At 42.0% G+C, this 11215-nt stretch overlaps 1 protein-coding gene across 6 annotated transcripts in view; it reads left to right on the forward strand.

The window, feature by feature from the left end:
- gria4b (glutamate receptor, ionotropic, AMPA 4b) overlaps positions 1–10178 on the forward strand; it is a 124491-nt gene extending 114313 nt beyond the window's left edge. Inside the window, exons 13-16 of one of the 6 annotated variants that reach the window (XR_003932340.1) lie at positions 195–442; positions 3535–3649; positions 7108–7533; positions 9964–10041. Coding sequence is in view for 5 of the 6 variants with exons in the window: in XM_030101691.1 (XP_029957551.1) it covers positions 195–442; positions 4327–4441; positions 7108–7464 (720 nt within the window). In the remaining variant the exon portion in view is untranslated. Of the gene's footprint in view, positions 1–194; positions 443–3534; positions 3650–4326; positions 4442–7107; positions 7956–9963 lie in introns of those variants that run through there. The other 5 variants (XM_030101693.1, XM_030101692.1, XM_030101691.1 and 2 more) reach the window with 5 other exon arrangements.
- The last annotated feature ends 1037 nt before the right edge of the window (positions 10179–11215 follow it).

The following is an 11215-nucleotide window of genomic DNA, read 5'->3' on the forward strand; positions in this document are numbered from 1 at the left end:
AGTGAAATACAATCTAGAGCAGGATTGCGCCACTTCTTTTCAGTACAGTTCAGCCGTCTCAATACATTTAATCACAAACTCTGCTTACCTCAGAATTGCTCATAGATCTCTGTGTCGCATTTGAATGTTCACTCTGCATCTCTCACACCACGTCTGCCTTTGAACCTGCAACCCTCCCAAAACCCCCCCCGCAGCGGTCCAAGATCGCCGTCTACGAGAAGATGTGGGGCTACATGAAGTCCGCCGAGCCCACCGTCTTCACCAAGACCACCGCGGAGGGGGTGGCGCGCGTCCGCAAGTCCAAGGGGAAATACGCCTTCCTGCTGGAGTCCACCATGAATGAGTACACAGAGCAGCGCAAGCCCTGCGACACAATGAAAGTCGGAGGCAACTTGGACTCCAAAGGCTACGGAGTAGCTACACCCAAGGGTTCACAGTTAAGGTGGGTGGAATAGTGTAACAATATGTTCCACGTGTTGTTATGGTATTCCACCTTCCCTGGTGTGCCGCCTTTTTTTCTATTTCTGTGTCCGCGCTGCTTGGTTGTCGGGGTGGGCGGGGGCAGTCTTCTGTTTGTTCCGGGACAGTTTGCGGCTTTTTGACATCTGTGTTTGTGGCATGCATGCGGGGCTTCGCTGTGACGGCACGGGGTGGTTTGTTTTTTCACTCGTTCCTCTCTTCACAGCTCTCCACACCAGGTAAGTCTCTGTGATCGTGCTTGCAATGGCTTTTTTTCCCCTTCTTTTTCTTCTTCTTTTTGGCAAAGTTGTTGGAATGGCACGCTGGAAGTGTTACTGACTCATCTGAAAATGTCTAATTTAGAAGCTAATCTGCATGTTATTTATGAAAAAAAAACCAAGCGAGTATGAGTGATTGAGCTTCTTCAGCTTACCTTCAGGGTTGACTGCTTCTTTGTTCTTTTCCAACTGAGTGACTGAAACTGTGTTTTGGGAGCCATTTGGATGCTCAGCCCTGGGTAACTCTGCCAGACTCTGTCACTGCCTCCTGCACATAGTGGAATTTACAGACCTGCCACTGAATACGGTGTCATTACAGCGGGGAGTTGCACTCTCAATCCACACACTCATCGATCAAAGCCCGGCAGCAAGGTCTCCCTCAGAGAAATGGACGAACACACTAAAGGCAAAAGTGTACAGGCACACGTGTGTACGTGTGTTGCAGGTTCACAATTGCACTTTAAATTACTTTTTGTAATGTAAACCATTTTGCAAGTTACACATGCCACTAGATGACTTACTTTTCAGGTACCTTCAGTTGATTTTAGTGAGTGCAGGAGTTGAAGAATTCACGGCCAACTGGGAATATTTCTTCCAGTTTAATATGCTAAATTGATGACAGTAACAGAATATACAGCTCCTCTTTTTTGTTGGATTTGTACAAATTGAGTAAACCATTGGAATTCCCAACATTTCTGTTTTGCACTTATAAAATACCACAAAAGTCCTGATATTGGGGTTAATTCAGTCAGTCTCCTGACTGAAGCATTCAAGAATAAACTATGAGGCAATGCGTCTTCACACTTGAAATACTGTAAAAGTAATCCTAGTATGTACGTCAAATTAATCCGCTCAGTCACATAATGGGTAATTTTATCAACATTATCGGCAAAAAGACCTTGCAACGCTTTTCAGGAAATCTTTGAATTGTGTCCAATTTAAAATGATACATACAGTATATTGATACCAGAAATGTTGTATTATTTACATTTTTGGTCAGATAGAATTTCCCTTTCAAACAAATTATTTCAAAATTCATGATGAACAGTATGATGAGCTTATTTCATGCTGAACTCAAGTTAATAAAAAAGTCTTGAAATATATTCCATCGGTATATTTTACTGTATTGATATTGTAGAACGAATGAAGAGTGGTCAAGTTCAAAAGTGTCATGAAAACAGGAAAACCGAGATTTTTTTAAAAACAATTATTTATTAAACAATAATATGCTGGGAAACATCTTCTGTAAATTCCTCTGCACGTGAAGCCTGAAGCTGAGCGGAGAGAAGCTCTGCTGGTGAACGTTTTCAGCCACCGCTTTGACCAGGAAGAGTCCCTGACAGATCACGGTAGTCCTCTCCAGTCGGCCACTTCTTCTTGTTTCAGAGGATTATCTTCTTCTGTCAGTCACTTGTCCGGATATCAGCGAGGAAACACACCAGCACCATGGAGATCTGGCAGCACTGTGGTTCAGGACTGCTGCATACAAATGGCTCCACGATCAAAATCCATCCGCTGAGAGGGAAATACTGCTTGTCTTGCTTTGTGTCTATGATCCATGCTCATTACTGACTGTTTTTTCTTGATTTATTTATTTTTTTTATAATGATACAGATTTATTAAAAGGATCAAAACGCACACTGAAACAAATCTCTCTCTCTCTGGCACGTGTTATACCGTCATCAGAAATTACTGCAGCGGCTCTCTGAAGACGCTGAAATTCTGGTGTTTTTTTTTTTTTTTATAAAACAAAAAGCTTTTCAGAAACGTTTTTATGCAAGTCAGTCATGATTTTCCAGTAGAGCTTAATGCTCAGAAATCCTGTGGGCTTCGAATCGGCTGACATACATACAGCATGTGTACATGTGTAAAACGTGTCCACATCTTTCGGAGGTGTCTGCCTCTCAAAGAGCTGCACCATCAAGAAAATTTGGGACCGAAGCTTGTTTGTTTGAGCCGGGATTAAATGTGTTAAATGAGACTATTTTGTGCCAGCGATTACACTATTATTTATCATTTTCCATATTGTAAAAAAAGTGTACTCTCTTTGATATATATATATATATATATATATATATATATATTTTTTTTTTTTTTTAAATCTATATCATTAGTTGTACTCTGACATGTATTAATCTATTTTGGACAAAAGTAACTTTTGCCAACATTTGTGCCAAAATTCTGTTTTAATTCAACAATCTTGTGCCTGTTTCACTTGGAATAATCTGTTTTCATCGTGATAAGAATAGTAATTATAACAGACGTATTGCCCCACGCTCACTAAGAAAATGTTTCAGACTTTCTCTTTTCAAGGTCACTTGAAATCAGCATAATTTACGTGGCAAAATCAGTGCATATTTTTGTTTTCAACCCTTTCACAATATCTAAAATTTATTTTGCAACACTGTTGTTCCCTTATTTTTTTAATGGTGCCCTTTGACCCTTTACTAACCATTGAATGGTGTTGATTTCTGGCACAATGCATATTCACTGACAAAATTAACGCTTTTCATTTGGACAAAATACATTGTTAGAACAATTTTAACTTCATAACACTACTGATGAAAACACAGATGGTAACATCAGGATTTCTACTAATATTCCACGACGACACTGAAAGAGAGATTTGCATCCAGTGTGTGTTTGGGTTCTGAAATGGGATTGATGCACTTTGACCCCCTTGTACCTCTCTTACTGCTACTCCTCCCTCCCCTCTCCCTCCTCCCCTCTCTTCCTTCCCTCCCAAATTGGATGGCATACTCACCCCTCTCACCAAATATGTTTTATCGTTTTCAAGAAGTGCAGTTAACCTGGCAGTGTTAAAACTCAATGAGCAAGGCCTGTTGGACAAATTGAAAAACAAGTGGTGGTACGACAAAGGAGAGTGTGGCAGCGGAGGCGGTGGCGAGAAGGTTAGCCGCTATGTCGCTATGCCCATGTGACTTTGATGCGGGTAAAAGAGAAATGTGTTGTTGGCAACAGGAGCATCTGCCGGGTCGATCCGGGGAGTTTGGCCGGTGATTTGCGAACTGCGAATCTGCAATCCGGAGCGGGCCGAGTACTATTGAGGCAGAAATATTCGCTCGACTGGTTGATTTAAAAGGTAACACTAGGACGGATTTGAGAAAATGAAAGTGTAGTCATTAGCACACTAATCAAAGTTACTACTTCGGCGTGAGACAGAAAGCCCATTTTGGGTGTTCTTAGTGCACCAGTGAGCATTAAGTACATGCTCTGAGCCAATAGTTCTGGGTCCACAGTACTGGCCTCCATGCTTGATGTCAGAAAGGTCCCGGCAGTATGCGCCCGTTCCGAAAAAAGCGATGCAGCCGGGGTCCCACACTTATATGTCTGTTAGCTCTTCCCCCTCCCCCAGAATACCCACCAAGTAACCTCCAAAGCAGCCAATCGATGAGCAAAGAGACATGTAGCACAAGTGGGGCCCCTTCACGGCTGCGTCACTTTGTGAAGAGTACTGAGCTGCTCTCTTTTGGGCTTCTTCTGATTGAATAACATAAAATAACATGTACTATGATGTTATTTATGTTATTTTCCCCACCCCACCCTCCCCGTCCCCCATGATTTGAAGAACGCCCGTAAACCTTGCCGTATTGAAACTGAGTGAAGCAGGAGTCTTAGACAAACTGAAAAACAAATGGTGGTACGATAAAGGGGAGTGTGGACCCAAGGACTCGGGAAGTAAGGTCAGTCTCCACCAGCCTGGGAGCCTCCCCTCCTCTTTTTTGTCTCTATGCACACTTTTATGAGCGCTGGCAGTTCTGTTCTGTTATTGCGGCAGGCTGGCTGATAAGACACACACAACACTCACTCACACACACACACACACACACACACACACACAAGTGGCAGACATGCAGGTAGAGTAGCCTGAGGAGTACAGCATGACAGACACAAGGCATGGCACAAGCGTTTTTGCAGCAGCTAAGCTATGTGTTGCAACTGCTAATGAAGACACATAATTACACGCTGGTTGTCACATAAGACGGACCCCGGGCATGTTTGGACATCACATAGGACGTCAGAACTGTCTTATCTATTCAGGTTTTTGATGCACCAGAGCATGGAGAGCGGCCACATTTTTAGCTAAAGCGGCATGCACCTTCTACATGTTAATCGGGTCCTTGCAGCGCAGGACAACACACAGCGCTATCGTCTGCAAACGACACTTAGGCGTGACAGGCAGCCATTTGTGTCCAAGTAATAAGTTGAATGCGCCTTAAGGATGTACGTAGGTGATTTATCAGGAGGAAAATGCCAGGTAGTAGCAATAGTCCACGCCCAATGAGATCAGCTGCATACAGTTGCATTAAAGCTGGTTAATAGGTGAATGTCAGCAGTTAGAAAACCAGACTGTCTGCTGTTACATGGAGGGAAATGAAAGGGACTTGGTAATCCAAATGAGAAAAAGAAGATATATTTTCTCACTTACCTCAGGTGACATCTTGCTGGGGGAACAGCAAGCATCCATTCTCGGGAACAAACAGTGCTGCAGCAGGATTTGAAGGGGACAGGTGCAGCAAAACAACAGGAAGTAACTTGTCATAGTTTGGCCAGACGATCGGGTCTGTTCATCATCAGGGTCATCAGCTGCCGCAGCGGCTGTGACTCACAGCTCGGTGAGACAGGATGAGCTTATTGCTGTTGTTTGCATCAAACTTCACACTCTGTCTCTCTCATCTTGGCCAAATTATCACATGACGGCATGAAGTGTACCTCTCAAAAAAAAAAAAAAAAATAAATAAATAAATATTTTGAGTTACCGTTGCTGAGGTCTGCTACGTAGATTATAATGATAGATGCCATAGAATACCAAAACTACTTCAGAATCTAAATTATACATTAATACAATTAATCATACAATAACCTTTGCATTTCCTCACATCTTCCAGCCTGTGCTGCTTTATGGTGTGGAGGCACGTTCCTCAGGGAGCTTGTGTGTTGATGGTGAAAGAGCAACAAAGAGTTCAAAAGAAAGCCACAAATATAACAATTTCCCATGACATCTCCCAGTAGATTAAATAACAGGCAGCTTTCAGCTTTTGTCTGAAGCAGTTCTTCACAGTGAACTGTGGAACTCTGTCAGTGATGCCATTAAATTTGATAATTCACTGTTAACTTTCAAAATAGCTGTAAAATGCAAAATAATTAGAAAGTTACAGTTCAAACTGATAATATTATTATTATTCTTGTGTTCAGTTCTTTCGACATTTTGTTTTTCGTTTCTTTTGTTGTTGGTTTTGTGGTTTTAGGTTGTTGTTTTATGAGTTGAAGAACTTCTACATTATTCAAAGAGTTTATGGAATGGCCATAAATAAGCCAGTTCAATTCAGCTTTATTTATATAGTGCCAGGTACAACACAGCCTCTTCTAGGTACTTTGAACAGTATTTGATGACTTTTCTATTTGCTGAATTGTAGCCATAACTCATTCATTCATTCAAATGCTGGAAAACGGCGGTCTCCAGGTTGGTCAACAATGCAGCCTTCATTGGTTTCATTGGTTTGAAATCATTTTATATTTGTTCATGTTATTCTCTATCATAATTCAGACTCAAATTTACACAACAATTCAAGAAGTTCTTCAAATTAGCAGTTAGAGAGCAGATTTGCTGGCTACCATGATGTTCCAATTGTTATAATTAAGACTAAAAGAAAGCATTTCTGAGCAAGAATTGTAAATCTTTAAAAAACTGTTGACAAAAAAAATGACAGACTTATAACAACACATGATGCTCTTAATGGGGAAATTCTACTTTTATCAGGATCAGTAATAATATAAAATAAGGGAAAAGAGCAGTCACACAAAGTAAATATCAAATAACATACATAAAAATAAAGCAGAATATTCATGGATATAGTACAAATATGCAAACATAAAAGCACAGACATACATTTATATAGGAAATAAACAGGCTTTTTCAAAAAAAAGGCCTAAATTTCCTCCCATTTTAACATTTCTATGTTAAAAAAAAAACAAAAAAAAAACAAACACTGGAGTAAGTGAGAAAATATACTTTTTGTAATTTATTAACTGATACATCGTAATCTGGGTTACAGTGTTGAAGCGTGCAACATGACTTGTGTGTAGATTCTAGGCAGGGTAGTGAAGACTGTTCTTCCAGTGCTGTGAGAGTTTGTGTGTGCGCATGTGTGTGCGCATGTGTGTGTGTGTGTGTGTGTGTGTGTGTGTGTGTGTGTGTGTGTGTGTGTCCTAGTTAAAGTTGATGTGAGACTTTTGATGATTACCATGTGTTACTGATGTGTAAATGTTGGGTGACTGTGTATGAACTTGCTGCCACCTCCGCTAAGACGAGCGCTAACTTTTGGCTTTGTTCCCGATTGGCTCATAGGACAAGTCGTCCCAGGCCCTCAGCCTGAGCAATGTGGCGGGGGTCTTCTACATCCTCGTCGGGGGCCTGGGCCTGGCCATGCTGGTGGCCCTCATCGAATTCTGCTACAAATCACGCAACGAGGCCAAGAGAATGAAGGTGGAAGCCCAGTCCCAATCCCCGTCCCAACACCCCCATTACCGCCATGCTCGCCACCACTGCTACCCCTGCCAGACAGACAGCAGCCCCCGCCATAGCCCAGAGCCTAGCCAGAGCCAGAGCCAAAGTCCAAGGCCCAGCCCCGGCATCCACAACTTAGCAGAGTTCAGTGAGGTGTTCAATGCGTACGGCAGCGATGGGGAAGCTGATAAAATGTAGATGGGGGTTTTCGTAGAGGGTCCACCCGAGTCCATGACCCCTCTCTCGCTAGGTCCCTGCACTGATACTGTAAGTGAAACCTGCCGTGTGTCCCCGTGCCTAGCTTCGCCATGCTGAGTGACTGTCGTGACCAGTGGCAAAACGCTTCCCACTTCCTCTGTCCTCTCCGCTCACGTTTCTGTGGTCCTGTGACGTCCTGGTCTGCGTTCAAGCTTTTTATCGATGTGACACCGAGCGATGAGTCATCCTCAGACGTGACGCCGCCTGGACTGCTTCGCAGCTTGTGTGGCTGCAGACGTTGGCCTTCATTTATCGGGGGGGGCGGGGAGTCTAGGATCTAACCCAGTTTTCAGCCAAAATCGAACATACTTTTATTTTTACTAAATGTTAAAAGCACAAGATAAATGGCGTGATTTATCACTCTCCTCAAAATCAAAGCGTAGATATGCAAGTTTGTCCCGATACGATCAGCTGAACTGAAATAGAGAACCCTTTGAATCTAATTAACTTAGTTTTTCTCCTTTGAAATTAAATGCTGCTGTCAGCGCATGGCTGCATTTCCCCTCAGCTCACTGCATTCCAGAGGAAGTGAAGCCATGATAAATGAGGACCAACGTCTTACTTGTACTACACTTGTAGGGGCATTTCATCATCTTACTATCGCTTTAAGGCTTTGGAGCTCCAGTGTCGTCTTTCCACAGAAGAAGCCTTCAGAAGGGTTACACACACACTCACACACACTTCCATACTAACTACATATTGAGGACTTAATTACATAGACCCACAAAGTGAGGACCACCTTTTCAGTATCTTGAACAGTAAGTGGTAACTTTATCCCATTCCTCCAGATGATGTGGAAAAACTTTGTTTTGTATGTGAGTAATTTTTAAATAGTTAAGACGTTTTTTTACCCACCTGAACTGTACTCTCATAACCTTTTTCTCCTATATTATTTACCAGGTGCTCTACAGATGATTTCTATCGATCTATCTATCTCGCTGATCTTTTTACGTGTATCTTATTGGAACATGCAGAAACATTTTTACCGCTATTGGGTTTTCATTTCGTTGACAAACCTTCTGCCGATGCTGTCCTTCCATTGCGCACAGCCGTGTTTGCAGGCAGTAACAGTAAGCTGCCCAACAGGATGCCATTTCTCTTATTGAATAACCAACTATCCTCGTTTGTGTTAAAAATCGACTGGTGTCAATTTGATAGTGAGGTTAGCCAGTGATGAGGAATAAGAGAAGGAAAATGTGCCAGATGAACACATGTGGGATGACTCTAAATCCATGAGTCCTTAAAAAGAGGTTTGAATGACAAAACACCCTTGTTTCAACCAAAATGTCCTCACTTTGTGGCAAGAACAGTAACAATCACACACACACATGCACACTGTAGGCTCAGGGAATTTACTGATCAAGTTACAATTGACCATCAAAGTCACACAAGTGATTTAATCAGAAACAAGCCTGAAGCAAACAGGAAGCTCCATATAATAAAGCCTTGTTTAAGCACCGTACAGGACAGTGTAGGGCTGGAGTCAACACGAGTGAGGTGTCCCCCGAGCCGAGCCGCCTTTATTGATGTGAGCCGTTTCCTCTGGATATTTCCCCCAGGTTCTGACCACGAGACTCTCCGATACCTTTCTTCACTCGGTGCATATCTGTCCAACGTGGTTATGTGTCCCCCATCAGCACTTCAGCGCAAACTCTTCATTAGCTTGACTGTTGCTTAGTCAGCTTCCCTGTCCCACTGCCTGCAACTGTCACTCACTGTGTAATAATTCTGTCGCTAATGGATTTACATGTAGTATGGGGCTGGCTACTGTTCTGAATGGCTATGAAAGGTGTTTTCTTCTGACTTTCACTGTGTACATATTTAAATGTTCAGCTGTGCTGTATTGTGGAGCTTGTCTACCTGTTTTTTTTGGTTTTTCTTTTTGCAAATTGGAGTTTTGCTCAATGTTTTCAGTTTCTCTTTGAGTAGAAACTTGATATTTGACAACTGATTCCATTAGATTGTATTGAATGAACATTGCAGTAGCAGGAACCCTCAAAAAATGTCATCCAAAGCGATTCAATTTTAGGTGTTTCAGAGTTTAGTCTGTTTTAAATTTCAACCAAAGATCAAATGCAATGACAAAAATGTATTTGCATTTTTTTATTCCTCTGGAATAAATACTAAAATGAAGTGCACTGCATGCACGTGAGGTAAAAGCACAGTCTGTTTGCAGGAGATTGCAGTTTAACCTGCTGTGTGCAGGATCTTGGTAAATCAGTCTTTCTGCAGAAAGTGTGAGGCACAAAGTGCTGAGAGGAGCACTGGTCTAAGCTATGAAAACATGATACACTCAATAATAGACAGCATTTAGACCACAGCGGCATGTGCAAGTATTACATACCAGCAAATTCTAAAACTCCAATCTGCAACATTCCACTCTGTCTTCTTGTCTGTTATTGTTCGGACCATAATCCACCTCTTTGTTGTCCTCTTTAGTTAACATTTACAGAAGCCATGAGGAACAAGGCCCGACTGTCCATCACAGGCAGCGTTGGGGAGAACGGACGGGTGCTGACACCCGACTGCCCCAAAGCCGTCCACGCCGGGCCCCCCATCCGCCAGAGCTCCGGCCTTGCCCTGGTCTCCTCTGAGCTCCCGTGAAAACCAAAAACCTCTCAAGTGCCTTATTTCAATAACAATAACAACCACGACAATAACACACAAAAAAATACACTCACAGGCCCACAACCAGAAACCAACAGCAGCGCAGCGGGATTGGAAGGTCTCCTTCAGCGGGCGCGACTGGACCAACCGAGGAGCCGAGAACCGAGAACCGAGAACTCCGAACTCTCTGATTTCTGTGGACGACTGGAGGCGGAACAACCTCAATTTTTTCCTTTTTTTTTTTCTATTTTTTTTTTTTTTTTTTTTTTTTTTTACTGTATGACTACACAGAAGTGTATGCTACTGCAAACCGGCTGGAGGTATTCAACCTTTCCAGCTCCAGAGTGACGGGAGACCAACGGACGAGGAGGAAGAGCAGCAGTAATATCATGATATATGATACTGACGACCAGAAAACTGTAAACTTGAAACTGTGCTTTTTTTTTTTTTTTTTTTCTGAGTGCTGTGAATTGGGCCCAAAAAAAAAAAAAAAAAAAAAGGGAGAGAAAAAAAAAAGACTTGAACCACAATCAAGATTGTTTTCAAAACTGAACAGTCTCCGCTGCGGAGACATGAGGCGGCGTTCAAGAGACGACAACAATCTCACTTAGATATCAAGGAGCGGCGGGCGCGACGACGTGGTGGAAAATATTTGTATTCATGAAAATAAAAACCAGATCTATTGATACTGAATATATGAGCAAACATAGAAAACTGTGAAAATAAGTAAATATGTATATTCCGTGGAAAAGAAAGTGAACTCTTTAGCTGTACATAGGGACGACGGTGTAACATGCTTGCTTTTTAAACAGATGTACATAGCAGATATTGTAGTGAACAGACACTTCTTTTTTTTGTAAATCATCTTTAAATATTTTATTCATCGCAATAATGAAAAAAAAAAAAGACGATGCCATTAAAGGAGGAGGCGAGCGGACGGCGGTGTTACAATTTGTGTTGAATACTTCTTAACTGTACTATATAGCAACATTCAATCTCTTAATGTGAAAGGGTATCAACTGCCCAGATATTCAGATACCTGTTACATTACAAATTATTAAATATATTCAACAATGAATGTTAA

This window comes from Salarias fasciatus, chromosome 10 (genome assembly GCF_902148845.1).
Source record: "Salarias fasciatus chromosome 10, fSalaFa1.1, whole genome shotgun sequence".
Taxonomy (NCBI): domain Eukaryota; kingdom Metazoa; phylum Chordata; class Actinopteri; order Blenniiformes; family Blenniidae; genus Salarias; species Salarias fasciatus.